The sequence below is a fragment of the Paramisgurnus dabryanus genome, chromosome 3 (genome assembly GCF_030506205.2).
Source record: "Paramisgurnus dabryanus chromosome 3, PD_genome_1.1, whole genome shotgun sequence".
In the NCBI taxonomy this organism is placed as follows: domain Eukaryota; kingdom Metazoa; phylum Chordata; class Actinopteri; order Cypriniformes; family Cobitidae; genus Paramisgurnus; species Paramisgurnus dabryanus.
In genome coordinates, this window is record NC_133339.1 from 42,593,139 (window position 1) to 42,608,282 (window position 15,144).

The 15,144-nt window shown below is 36.1% G+C and overlaps 2 protein-coding genes across 10 annotated transcripts in view; one reads left to right on the forward strand and one right to left on the reverse strand.

Moving 5' to 3' along the window:
- The first annotated feature begins 796 nt into the window (after nucleotides 1-796).
- On the forward strand, nucleotides 797-4,760 carry tmed1a (transmembrane p24 trafficking protein 1a). Its single transcript, XM_065244539.2, has 4 exons — nucleotides 797-988; nucleotides 1,818-1,915; nucleotides 4,157-4,334; nucleotides 4,479-4,760. The coding sequence occupies exons 1-4, from the start codon at nucleotides 806-808 to the stop codon at nucleotides 4,695-4,697; spliced, it is 678 nt and encodes a 225-aa protein (XP_065100611.2). The 5' UTR covers nucleotides 797-805; the 3' UTR covers nucleotides 4,698-4,760.
- Nucleotides 4,761-11,072: 6,312 nt separating this feature from the next.
- dnm2a (dynamin 2a) overlaps nucleotides 11,073-15,144 on the reverse strand; it is a 61,868-nt gene continuing 57,796 nt past the window's right edge. For 8 of the 9 annotated variants that reach the window (XM_065263206.2, XM_065263204.2, XM_065263205.2 and 5 more), the window contains one exon: nucleotides 11,073-13,379. In XM_065263206.2, the coding sequence (XP_065119278.1) occupies nucleotides 13,310-13,379 (70 nt within the window). In that variant the 3' untranslated portion in view covers nucleotides 11,073-13,309. The remainder of the gene's footprint in view (nucleotides 13,380-15,144) is intronic. The other variant, XM_065263207.2, reaches the window with a different exon arrangement.

Genomic DNA, 15,144 nt, shown 5'->3' on the forward strand with positions numbered 1-15,144 from the left:
ATTATATTAATATATAATGATGAAGAGCATAACGTTTCTAGTTTCAAATCTATTCAGTAAAATTAAAATGTTACGTATTTAACAGCACGTGGCTGTGTAAAAAAAAATCATTATATGAATATTTTGCTAACAAACTGGGGGTCCCTTCTCTATCCATTAAGGGGTCATTGGCTTGAAAAGGTTGAAGACCTCTGATGTATGCAGTGTTAACCAATCGTTATTGCAAAATATAACCCCCTTCAAAAAGATCCTGATCACCCTGTCGAAATTTATTTTGCGATAACCACTGGCTGAAGGCATCCCATACATTTATTATAAACACATATGAATAGCGGTTTAGTCAGATTTTACTTACTTTTAAGAATATCTTCAGCATATTGTATCCAAAAGAAGTTAACAGAGAAATTCATCCTGCAACATAAACTTGGGGCGTGTAATAACATTACAGCACGCGATGCTGCAAGAACCGACATACGGATGACATCACAGTACCGCGAGACTGATTCGTCAGCAGACCGCTCTGTATGATTTCTCGAATCGCTCTCGCGGTACTATGACGTCATCCGCTTATCGGTTCTTGCGGCGCCGCATAAAGTCGAACAAGCACGAGAGCGGCGTACCATCACTGTGACTGCAATGTTCCTATCAGGTGTGTTCGACTGTTAACAGCGCTGCGCAGACAGATCAATTGATTATGTGACATCAAAGTAACGCGAGAGCTATTTACTAGAATCACTCTCGCGGTACTTTGATGTCATACGCCGAACAGCGTTGCTCTCAAGTTAGTCGGCTGTTTTAAAGAGTAATGGAGCGCATTAAAGCGACGCATCTTGTTGTTTGTTTGCTGTTTCTGACGCTCGTGGTGGATTTAGGATTCGCATTCAGATCGAATCAGAACAGTGAATTCACTTTCCTTCTGCCTGCCGGAGCAACCGAGTGCTTCTTCCAAACAACCTTCAGGAACAGCAGCATGGAAGTCGAGTACCAGGTCAATTAACTGCAAAGTATTTTGAAACGTGTTCAATAAATAATGAATTTAGAAAAATATTGATTAAGTATTTGGGCAGTGTTAAGATGGAGTACCATGAGTGAATAAATCAATTATTTATTGTTTATTATTTCATTGCATATTTTATTTAAACGCCACTTTCACTTACTGTGTTTTGCCATGTAATGTACATGGTGAAAACATAGTAATAAGGAAGCAGATGAAGATTTGCTGGTGTGGGTAAGTGTAGGTCAAAGTGCATTTGGTGCAAGTGTAAGCGCTGTGCTGGTGAAGCAATGTAAGTTTAGAAAGTGGCTCTTTTCAGCTTTTTAATGGCATTGGATAGTGCCCCAATATTTAAGCTCCAATAGCACATACATCCATCAAAACTAATCCAGCTATTACATTTTTTTAATATTTTTTTTTAGGTGTAGCGGTGGGTTTATATATTTTTTACAGCAGTGACATTTGGGTGGGTGCAAAGGGGGTGTGCAAAGAGATGCAGCCCACAGAAAAGGGGGAGCACCCTAAAAGGTTTGAGAACCAATAACCCATCGCTTTGGCTCAGAAGACATTTAATAGCTGTATGGATAAGTTTTTGACGGATTACATGTGTTTTTTGGAGTTTAAATATTGGGGCACTATCTAATCCCATTATAAAGTTAAGAAGAGAGGAAATTATTTAGTATAAGGTCATATACACCTAGGATGGTTTGAGGGTGAGTAAAGTATGGACACATTTTAATTTTGGGGTACACTCTTCCCTTAAGGTTTCCATCAGCCTGCTTTCTAAATATTTGGCAATGGCTAATTGTTTGCGGGTCTTTAGGTCATTGCAGGCTCAGGGCTGGATGTGGGTTTCACTCTGATCTCTCCCCGTGGCTACAGACTGATCTCCGACTTCAGAAAATCAGACGGTATCCACACGTACGTTTCACATGTCATAACCGAAGGACCATGAACTGTTACGCATTTACTTGTGTAAACTCCCCACCTTATTTGCATGTCTGCTGCTGCACTTTTGCATGCTGTCTGCAGGTACGACATTCACCACATGTAGCGTGTTTAGAGCAGGGGTTTTCAAACTGGGTCGGGTCCCACTTGTGGGTCGCACAGTATGATAAGGTGGGTTGCGCAAAGTTGCGTGACGGTTTAGTCCAACTAATGACTTGCAATGAAAATTTGACAATTTTGATATGATACACCATAATCTAATTAAGTTCTCGTTCCCAGCTGTTTCATACTTATGCTTTTAAATGGTTGCACACACTATTTTGCATCTTTTATATGGGGCCGCACATTATGGCGCCAAGCACTTCGAAATGCAAACGTTTTATTTTGTTGACAACATTGGCTCACAAACTCAAGATTTGTTGAAGACTTTTATGCCATTTTAAACTAATTTGCATACCTTTTTAAAGTGAACCCTTGCATAAATTTTGTCTGACCTTAACAAAAGTTTGTTTACACTCATACAAACCCTTTCAAAGGTCCATTTTTTTGTGTTGACAAACAAATGCTAAATGGGAAGAGTATAATGGCAACATTTTGACATGTTAAAATTGAAATGTAACACACAAATTTGTTTGCTTCACCTACAGGCCAAATGCTATAATTAACCCTGGAGAACCCACGGGGTCAAATTTGGCCAATGCATTGATGCGAATAGATGCAAATTTGCGCAGGACAATTGGGCAGCGCGATTGCTGCGAACAAGCTATATTCACCTTTAACGCGTCTTCTGCGCAAGTTGAACAAATTGAACTTAAACAAAGAATCCGCCTGACCCAACGTTAAAATCCAACTTAAATTCAGCAAGGAATGCAATGTTTTGTGTGTACGCAGCAAAACATAATTTTTTTATTAATTTGAATATAATTTTGTTTGCAATGTCAATTGCTGCTATCCAAAATCTTCTTGGGTTCTCCAGGGTTAAAATCTTATTTATAGCTAAGATTGAACTATTAAAGACTAATGGGGCTTACAAACCAAACGCGAATTCAACGATTTGCGTGAGAAGATTACATACAATGTCACTGCGAAGAGATTAAGTAACGCAAGGCAATGCGAATGAAGTGAACTGGGGTCGCGATTGTCGCAGACATGCGCTATTCACTTCAAACGTGTCTTCTGTGCAAGTTGAAAATATTTAACTCGAAAGGAAAATTCGCTTGACTCCAACGTTAAATCCCGCGAGTACGCTAGAGCGAGGAATGCAATGCTTTGCTTTTGGGGTGTATGGAGCATAATGTTTCGTACACGCCAAACGCGAAATCAACAATTTGCGCAAATAATTGCTGCTATCCAAAATCTTCTTGGGTTCTCCAGGGTTAAAATCTTAGTTATAGCTAAGATTGAACTATGAAAGACTAATGAGGCTTACAAACCAAACTTGAATTTAACGATTTGCGCGAGAAGATTACATACAATGTCACTGCGAAGAGATTAATTTACACGAGGCAATGCGAATGAAGTGAATTGGGGGCGCGATTGTCGCAGACATGCGCTATTCACTTCAAATGCCTTGAAAGTTGAAAATATTTAACTCAAAAGGAAAATTTGCATGACTCCAACGTTAAATCCCACGAGTACGCTAGAGAGAGGAATGCAATGCTTTGCGTTACGGAGCATAATGTTGCGTACACACCAAACGCAAATTCAACAATTTGCGCAAGTAGATTACAAACAAAGTCAATGCAAATCCCAAATACGCACCGGGTGATGCGAATGACATGAACTGGGCTTTGCGATTGCCACGAACATGTGCTATTCGCCTCAAACGCGTCTTCCGTGCAAGTTGAACAAATTAAACTGGAGCGAAAAATTTTCCTGTCCAACAAGTTATATTGAGCAAGGAATGCGATGTGAATTTACGCGAATTAAACTATTTGCGCAGATTACATACAAACTCAATGCAATGGTGCGAATAGATGCAAATTTGCGCGGGACAATTGGGCAGTGTGATTGCCGCAAACAAGCTTTTTTCGCCTTTAACGCGTCTTCTGCGCAAGTTGAACAAATTGAACTTAAACAAAAAAATTTGCCTGACCCAACGTTAAAATCCAACAAGTAATATTGAGCAAGGAATGCGATGCTTTGTGTTTGGTTTGTAATTTTTAACGAATTTGAATATAATTTTGTTGTGTCTGTTGTGTGGTTTGCTTTCAGGGTGGAACCCACAGAGGAGGGTGACTACAGAATTTGTTTCGACAACAGTTTCAGTCGTATGTCAGAGAAGATGGTGTATGTGGAGGTGATTGTGGATGAATCTGATCAGGATGATGAAGGCTGGGCTGGTCTGGCTGAACCTGAAGACACACTGGAATACAAACTGGAGGACATTCGGGTACACAATTCACATTCATCTTGATCATCTGATTTCATTTAATGGAAATTATAATGCAGATGCTCTCATAAATGTCATATAGTGGGTGTGGTTTACCATGGGGCAGGGCTTTAATGGTTATATGTGTCATCTTTAATCACACAGGAAACAATGGATGCTGTACACAGAAACCTCGAGCGAAGCCGTCAGATCCAGGCGATGTTGCGAGCGCTGGAGGCTCGTGACCGTTACCTGCTGGAGGATAATCTATGGCGCGTTTCATTTTGGTCTGGTGTCAGTCTGCTGGTCATGGTCAGCGTGGCCCTCACTCAGGTCTACACGTTACGCAGATTGTTTAGTGACAAACACAGAGTCTGCACGTAGCGCAGATATAGAGATGAACTTAAAAAAGACTCAACAATCTCTTATGTGTGATAGTTACTTGACCTAGCATGACAGGTTGTAGATGGCACTGCACTGATGGCCGGGATTTACGATAACTGCTGTTAAAGTAAAAAATGAAAGCACTACTAGATACAAAAAACAAAATATGTGGAGAACCTCAGGTAAACCAAAATTGTCTGCAGCCTGTTATTGGCAAAACATTTCTTTAGTGATATCAATCAAAAATCTGCCTTTGAAGCTTGTCGAGTTTTAAATGCAGATGACCTTTTCGAGCTCTGCTGCTGTTTAATATCCTTGAATATACTTGAAATGCAAGCGTTTTGTAGATTGTGAATGTACATTTTGCACATAACCTGATGACCTGACTTTTAAAAGTTAAAAGGTAATTTATCATTCAGACTTGAAATAAAATTGCAATAAATTATGACTAGCACAACTTGAATGGATTTACTACTAATAAAAATCTAGAGTAAACTATCATAGGTCTCATCTACCAGATGTTGAAATACAGCACGTGAACATTGTATTGACCGATATGAATATTTACAACTGATCTGGATGATTAATTTGCTGACTACAATGAAGGCTGATCAAGATTAGCAGCCTACTTTAGATTATTGTCTTGATTCATTTAATCTCCTATACCCAGACAATATCATTCTCATTTAGGCATCTATGCAAGTGGTTCACAACCAGGGGGCGCATGATGCGATATGCTTTGAGCTCAAATAAAGATGTTACACTAATAATTTTATTATTAATAATTTAAAAAAAAATAAATCTCATGCTTTACAATGCCAAAAATTTTAATTAAAGGTGCCGTAGAATGCAAAACTGTATTGATCAGTCCTTCCAGAAAAACACTTTTTTTTTGTGATTGTTGCGGGCGAAAATCCTTGATCTTGCGGCACGTTTTCTTAAAAAATGCGATGGAATATGCAAGATTTTTTTTATGCGAAGAAATTGCAGGAACTTGCAAAAACTGTTTGCAGCTTTTCAGTGATGTTTACGTCACTTCATAACGTTACCATCGCAGCAGGGGACATGCACTGCAAAAAAAGATTTTCAAGAAAAAAAAATCTAAGATATCTTTAGTAATCTTAAATCTTGTTTTCAGTAAAAATATCTAAAAATTCTTAAATTAAAGGGATAGTTCACTTTAAAATGAAAATTCTGTCATCATTTACTCATCCTCATGTTGTTCTAAACCTGTATGAATTTCTTTTTTCTGATAAAACAAATCAAAAAAAGATATTTTGAGAAATGAATCTTGATGGTAAACACACAGCAGTAAGTGACCATGGACTTCCATAGTAGGAATAAAAAATATGATGGAATTTAATGGGTACCGCCAACTGTGTGCTTAGCATTATTTATCACAATACTTCCAAAATATTTTTTTCCTACTATGGAAGTCAATGGTCATTTACCGCTGTGTGTTTACCATCATTTCTCAAAATAGCTTATTTTGTGTTCATCAGAAAAAAATTCATACAGGTTTAGAACAACACGAGGATGAGAAAATTATGACAAAATTTTCATTTTAAAGTGAACTATCCCTTTAATTTAAGAATTTTTTTATATTTTTACTGAAAACAAGAAAAAAATACTACGATTTTTTTTCTTGAAAATCATTTTTTGCAGTGTGGCTCTACATGTGTGAAGTAAATGCAAAATTTTTCAACTTTCTGCTAAGATATATGTGGTTTTTGCTACGAAAATGCGGGGATTATGAAATCATGCAAGCCCCGCATATTTTTCGCACGGAAATCTGCAATTTATGCTGCGAAAGTGTGGCGTTTTTGGAAAAAAATGCGGCCTCTGCAAAAATATGAAGACTTTGGCTAAATATGCGTTGAATCGTGTGATTGCATAATCGTGTTTTTCTGGAGGGACTAATTGATGAATAATAAGAGCTCTGTACATTGTAATGACATATCGTCAGCCTTGTAACAACATTCTGTAACAACAATGCTAAAAACAAAGTTTTTGAGTTAGCGCTATATGCTAGTTAATGATATATGCTAGCGTTTAGGCTGAAGGCCTACTATTGATGTTACAGTTACGTTTTGCAGATCTGGTCCATACTGAAACACAAACTTACCACTCAGAAACGTCCAATAACAATCTCCAAACAATTGATTATTCCTCAAAATCTGTATCTTCGTCTGATACAGACCCAAACATAAGGTCTGTTTACACACATAGCTATACAAAATAGCTGCTCTGTGAAACAGCCAATCAGAGCAGAGCTCAACATTATTATTCATGACCCTTTCTAATAAGGTAATAAAAGACCATTTAATTCTAAAGGTGAATCCTAAATGGACATGTAAAACCATCTCTAGATAATTTCTGCATTTAATAAAGCCACATACATTTTATGTTGATAACATTTAACATATTGTTTCAATGCATTCTTTGGCACCTTCAAAATATCCTTGTGTAAAATAATTATTTCAACTATTTCAAGCTTCATTTTAATGTGCTTGTCAACATAGTGACAAAATCAAATGGAGAGACATACATTTAAAAAACAAAGTTATTTATGGACATTTTGTAGTGCTCAGTTATTGACTCATTTTATGTCTTAAAACTCATTTATTAGTCATTTGGCACTGAGCTTATCATAAAAAGACTGTTGAGCAACCAGCAGTTGCATAATAAAAAGGAAAAAAAATTATTTGATCAGGCCACAAGACTTCCTCTTGTAGCTACACCAATGTGTGAGTTTCACTTTAAACTTTTACAAATCCAAAACCACCCTAAACCTGAATTAATGCAATTTAACACTACTAAAATAAAACAATAACAATGTTGAAACTACACATAGTTTTACATCTCCGTAAGTCCTTTTGGCTTACTGCTAAGTCTGTAGTAAATAATATATCACAGGAAGTAATGCACATTTCACTTTCCAGTCCATTCCATTTAGATTATCATAATTTGCAAAATATCACAAGGTTTTCTTGTAGAAAACAAATAAGGGTTTAAAAGTAAAATCCAAGTGAGTTTATCCAGAGATTGTAAAGCGATGGTGCAAAACAAGTCATAGTATCTTCTCCATTGACTTCCAGCATTTGTAGGCTGACCATTTGTGCCATTCTTCCCGGACGCGTCCTGGCCAGGATTTCACGTCTTCCGGAAGTCGTATTTGTCAAGCGCGTACGTGATCAAGATTCTCACATTTCAGTTAAAAACACAAGATATACAATCGTAGTTTTAATCTTACCTTGAAATGTAAAAAAATTATGTTGTTTTTCTGAAATAGACCCTAAAATAATAATAAACCTCGATGACGTATGCGGCTGACAAATACGACTTCCGGAAGACGCACTCGAAATCCAGAATTTGGTCTGTTGTTACACATGATGAGCTGCTCCACGTAATGGAAAAGCTCTGGTAATGAGTCTCATAATGAATAAAAAAATCAAATGTTATCATTTTGTGGGTCGACTCAATGCTGGTTGGTTTACTGAATGCCTATGATAAAATATTGTATTGAATATCAGCGTGGTTACCACTGAATCACATGATGATGCATCATTTACAACATGTGGTGATATTTCTAAATATACAAGAAACAAGGCTTGTTCGACTTCATGCGGCGCTGCAAGAACCGACAGCCGTATGACGTCGAAGTACCGCGAGAACGATTCGGGAAATCATACGAAGTGTAATTTCCTCTGGCTCTCGCGGCACTTTGACGTCATCCGCCTGTCAGTTCTAACAACGCCGCATGGAGTCAAACAAGCCAAGTCTGAAGGGAAATTTGGTATTCCTGCAGAAATGTCCGATTAAAGCATTTATTCCAGTAAGATTTCACTATGTATGATTCATATTCTTTGGCGAGCATAATTGTGCTTTTAGAAATATACACTGATCGTCTGTATTTTTAATTTGGCGTCGTGTCTCTTGCATGGTGCTGTCTTCATAGTGCAGTGTAGCAGCTGTATCCTGGCCTTCTTCATAGCACACAGGGTCACCACTGGTTCTCTGGCCGGCGGGGAGGTGGACGTCTGTTCAACAGCAACCACAGAAGAGCAGTGAGATTTCACGTGTGCAACACATACGTTTACAGTCAACGGCATCATCTGATGAGTTTCAGAATGTGAGAAATCTTTTTCTCAATAACTTTAGGTAGGACACATGTAAATGTGGAGAGGTGTGGTATATATACAGTAACTGTCTTACATACAGTAAGATTGAAAGGTCGATTAATTCAACAGTTCTTAATGACAGGAAAATATCCTGTGTCATTATTTCCTCACGTGTCATTTGAAACCTTTATGCCGTCAAATTTTCCCATATTGAACTAAAAGTGAGATATTTTTGATGACCATGTAGCACTTTACACAATCACTACTTGCACTTTCCAAATAATTGCCATTTTTGCCATATTGCGATGTTGATGTTAGAAAGTCATTGATTCTTGTGTAGAAGTCGGGTCAAATTTATTTATATACAGTAGTCTTTTGTACAACGTTGCTTTGTTTTAAAGCAGCTTAACATAAAAGACGAAGAAAAGAAACCACAGAAAATGGAAAAATTATTGAATAATATTAAAACGAATCTTGGCCGGGATTTCGAGTGCGTACTTCCGGAAGTCATATTTGTCAACCGCATACGTCATCGAGGTGTATTTTTTCATGTTCTATTTCAGAAAAACAATCTACATTTTTTTTTACATTTTAAGGTAAGATTAAAACTACGATTGTATGTCTTATGTTTTTAAGCAAAATGTGAGAATCTTGATGACGTATGCGTTTGACAAATACGACTTCCCGAAGACGATCTCGAAATCCTGGCCTCCAGGTCGAGTTAATGGCACGCATGGTCAGCCTAATTCACCATCAGAAAAAGGTACAAAAGTTGTCACTGGTACCTTTTAAAAAGTCCTCTATGTACCATTTCAGGTATCAGTAGTACCTAAATTGTACCTGTCGCTCCAGTGAAAATGAATATTCATTACTCTTAGAAATTAATGTACAAGGAGGTATTTTTTTAAAAGGTTTAACTTTTGTACCTTTTTCTGCTATATTTATATAATTTAATAAATTTTCTGTGGTTTCTATTTATGAGGACAATGACATTTGCAATAATGTCATACAATTTGTATGGCAAAATTGCAAATGTCATTGTCGTCATAAATAGATAAAACTTATGAATTGGTGCATACCTCATCTATAACTATTGGAAAATTAGTCAATAATATGATAAATGACAGGCGTTATGTTAAACTAGACATGCCGCAGCCTTTCCATCTTATAAAAATGGCCCATAAAAGAAGAAATATATGTGTTACATTATTTTAGGAATTTTTACGGAATTTTTCAACAATACCATGAATCATGTTATAGGTAATAGGCAGGCAAAACATTAGACTTTAGCAGGAAAAATGACATCACGTGTTTTGTATTTTCACAATGATAAGAAAATAATAATCTTGCTTGAGATCTTGAGAGAAAAGTGTTGTTTGTGCAGAAAAGATGCTGAGTGAGTAATACACTACTGTATTACTCACAAAGTCTTATGATTTTATGTCACAATATATTCGGAGAAATGTGTCAGTAACGACGTTGAAAAACGATGACTTCACAACTTTATGAGGAATCACTATTGTGTGATAAATACAAACCAGTATAGCAAGGAAGAATTAATAATCAGCAATACCACATTAAGTGTTTCTCAATTCTGCTGCTGCGGGCCGTTCACATACAAAATAATATTTAGCCAGAAAATTTGGCAGATAATTTTGCTTGTTTTAAGCACAAATTCACTTAAATTGTATATTGTTTTAGACTTATCTTCTTAGGTCTTTTTGATCATCAAGAAAATACATCTTAATTTAAGAATTTTTAGATCTTTCTACTGAAAACAAGACAAATATACGAAGTAAGAAAGTCATGTTTTGCAGTGCATATACAATTTAAATGTATTGGTGCTTAAAACAAGCAAAAAAATCTGCCAATGGGGTTAGAAAAAACATCTTTAAACAAGTTTACTTTATTCTTAAACACTTTAAGTTTTCTCACCTTATTGGAAGATATTTTTACTTGTTTTAAGCACAATTTCACTTAAATTGTATATTTTTCTGTCTAAAAACTAGACTTATCTTCTTAGGTCATTTTGCTCATCAAGAAAATACATCTTGATTTTTAATTTTTTTTTGACATTTCTACTGAAAGTCACCCTATTATTTAAACTTTTGAGTTTGCTCAATTTCTGAATATCCTATAAATGTGCACTTCAAGTGCTGTTTCTAAGATAACATAAAAAGGAAAAGATGCATGCATGGAGACCCTGATTATGCAGCTATACAGTAAATAAAAGAGAAACTGTACACGTAAACCATCAGAGCGCCAGATCTTTATTATTCACCACACCTTTAATTATCTCACGTTGCCAGTTCCAGGTCCTTTTTAAATGGCTGCACAGGCACTTGACAATGATTTGTTATTCAGAAAGCATTAAAAAAAGAAAAGCATCCCCCACATCATACAACATGAGGCAAATTTGAATGAAGGAGTGGGAGATAACCTTTCACACTACAGTGTGTCAAAAGAAAAAATGGCTGCAGTGATTTGGGCTTCATCCAGTCACTAAAAGAGATTTAACTTAAGAAATCTTATATACACATGTAACTGTATAACAGTATGCATGTGTTTGGATTATGGATTGAGATGTTTGCCATCACTGTAGCCATAAGACACAGAAGTAACTGCAGGAAATCTGTAGTTTAGAAATTTGGGCTATTTCTCGACTCAAAGCTTTGATTATTTACAGAATGACTCACTGGACAAAAGGCTGAAGATAAAATGAAAGTCCCTCTATCACCAAATCCCTGTTTAGATCCTCAAGTTAATAAAAAAACTAAACATTTGTCGTCGGGCACGCATCAATAAAAGCAAACATGCAACCGAAGCATGATGAATTAAATAGGAAAACATCTGAAATTATTTCACTTTGAGTTATGCACGGTCGACATTCTCATTAATGCAGAAGTTGTTTCAAAACGAAAAGGGGAAGCAAAAAGTTCATGAAAAGTACAACATTATCAGTTATAAATAATATACTTAGAAGAAAATTCACCGTATTCCCCAAGCCAAACGTGTTAGTACATCTACAACAATCTCTACATTAAATCCTCATCATCTGACTCTTAAAGTGTTGTGGCATTTCCCAAGTGTAAGTGCGAACATCTCATGCGTTTCTGTTCACGTTGCCCAATACACCTGCATGTACCATATCAAGTGAAGCGTTTGATGCATTCCCACCTCATGTAACGCTCTTATCTCGCTCATAAAACCTCAGCATCCCTGATGTGTAATGAAAGCCTTGCAGATTAATTGAGATTACAATGACGGGAACATTAGCGTAAACTACCAAATGTGGAGTTGGGTGTTACCTGAGACGCTATCTTACAAAGTGGTTACTGTGCTTTCAGGATTATATTCATATACACAGATTTTTAATCATTGTATAAACAAATCATTACAGAAATTTTGCATAAAATGAAATTCCCATAGCCAAAGTACTAGAAGTGCTTTACAAAACGCTAAATCCCGGACGCAACAGTGCAAGGATGTTTCTTATATGATCTCATATGCTAGCTCATCTCTGGTTAAAGGGATAGTTCACTCCAAAAATCATAATTTTCTGACTCTCGTGATGTTACTAACATGTATAAATGTCTTCTGATGAACACAAAGATATTTTGAGGAATGTTTGTAACCGAGTCGATCATGAGCCGCATTCACTTCCATAGTAGGAAAAAATAATACAATGGAAGTCAATGGGGCCCCTGATCGGTTCCTCAAAATATCTTGCTTTACGTTCTTCAGAACAAAGAAATTTATACAGGTTTGTAACAACAGAAGAGTCAGAAAATGATGACAGGATTTTCATTTTGGGGTGAACTGTCCCTTTAACGGCCATTTTGGAGGCCATCACATGAAAATCGATATATATATTAAAAGAAATGAGATCAAAATCAACCCCAATAATAATGCTAACAGTTGTGGTGTCTTATTTCGGCGTATCAAGTTAAAGAGTCCAGAAAACACAAAGGCGCACATTAAGTGTGTCTACTACAAGAAAGAAGTCTTCAACCACCCTTAGGTTATCAGAACAGGAAAACAGGCCAGTTTAATAGCAACTAGCTTGCACAGTGCTTTATACATTTCATCCCACATTAAATCAACTAGTCAGAGAGGAGGTACACATCAGAAAACCAGATCTTATGTTGTTTCAGCTACACAAGTTGAGTAGGACACCCCCTGGTGGTCACCTGACCAAACTGAATGATAGGCCAATACACCCCACACTTCACCAAAATAATAACAATAATCATTTTATTTGAATATCTATGTGCTTAATTTAGGGCTCTGGGCTTTAAAATCTAGCGGTGTCATTAGCAGCGCTGATCCGAGAACAGTTTGAGTGGATTATTTAGGTCTATGGGTCAGGCTGTATGTGTAGAGACATGTGCACGTATATCGGTGCAGCTCTCCAGCCCTTTTCTTTGTCTCTCTCTCTCTCTCTCTCTCTTTCTGTCAGGCCAGCACATTATGGGTGCCCAGCACACAGGTCTAGTCTAGCAGAGAGGGCTCGGCAGGGCGGATAATGGTGGGCCGGTTGGGAGCGCCAGGGGGTCTTCTGCTGCAGGAGGAGAAAAGAGGGAAAAACAGGAATGAGGTTAACCCACAACCACAGCCGATTCAAAGAAAGATTAATTGAGATAAAGTAAGACCAGCAGAGATGAGAAAGATGATTTGATATGAGAAAAAGGGAAAGACGTAAGAAACGAGACGAGAGGTTAGATGAGATACGATAACGTGTTTAACCAAAAATGCAAAACTGTTTTATGCAATTTGGCTGTTCGTTCACTTAACAACATTTTGGGGTCCCTAAAACGCAAACGTTTTAACTCTTTCCCCTGCCAAGATTTTTTATTATTTTCACAAAAGTTTAATGCCACCCAAAAAAACTGACCCTCTGCTTTAAAAAAAATAAAAAAATAAAAAAAATGTTGGTAACACTTTACAATAAGGTTTATTAGTTAACATTAATTAACTACATTAGTTAACATGAACTAATAATGAATTGCACTTATACAGCATTTATTAATCTTTCTTAATGTTAATTTCAACAATTACTAATACTTTATTTAAATTTGGTTAACGTTAGTTAATGCACTGTGAACTAACATGAACAAACAATTAACAGCTTTATTCTAATATTAATAAATACTGTAACAAATGTATTGCTCATAGATTGTTCATGTTAGTTAATACATTAACTAATGTTAACTAATGAACCTTATTGTGAAGTGTTACCAAAATGTTTTATCCTGTCTTTATTTAGATAGCTTTGTTTCTTCAGAAATACCAAATTTTGATCAAAAAGCTGAAATAATTGGGTGATTCTCGCGAAATTAGACGTATGAGGTGTCATGAAACATTTTGATAAAAAAAGTAAATGCTATCAAAATAAGAAGCATGCAGTTACAAACATCTCTTTGTGTACTATTTTGCACATGATTTCAAATGACATCATACAAACCAATTTTTTTTTTTTCACATTTAAGGGGAAAATTTTCATTACTGCAATGTGTCCATGACTGGATTTGGGTTCTTTGACATGGAATTGTTTATGATTAAAAAATCTAAAAAATAAAAAGCTTCAGTGCATGGTATACTATAAACATTTACAGTAAAGAAACATTTGGTGATCATTGGTAAATGTAGAGACAATAATAAGGAATATAAATGTGTCCAAGACCAATTTTCTCATCCTCCACAACAATTTTCAATCATTGTTTAAGCCCTCAAGAAACTAACATTTAAAAAAAATTATTGGAAGGGACAAATTTGACTGTGACACTCAAGATGGCTACCAGGTAAGCAGTTCTTATTTTTTCTGTCCAGATAAAAGTTGAAATTTTGTTTGTCATAGTACCTCAACAACTTTTTAGTTCTCATTACCGAAACATGAGTCTGTAAATGCATATATTTAATGTAAATCATGTTGCGGTAATGATCATTTTTGATAATGATAATCTAAAAAATTCTATAGAAAATATTTTTACATCCTCTAAAAATAATGGTTAAAGTAAGTTCAGACCTTAATCTTATATGTGCAAAAAAATAAATAAATTGGCTTTAAGGGCTTTTTAAAAATTCTGATGCTGGACACCTTCTAAATCTGGATTTCGTGAGAATCACCCAATTGCATTTTTTGTATCGGATTCAGAGCGATAATCAAAAAAATACACAGAATATTGACTTTATGCTGTGGTGTTTTATACGTTGGGTAAGAGCGCCATCTAATGCATAATAGCAGAAATGTGGATTGTCATAAAAACTCGTTGTTGGCAGGGAAGAGTTTTCGCTTGATTGCCGAAATAACTCAAAATTTTGTTGTG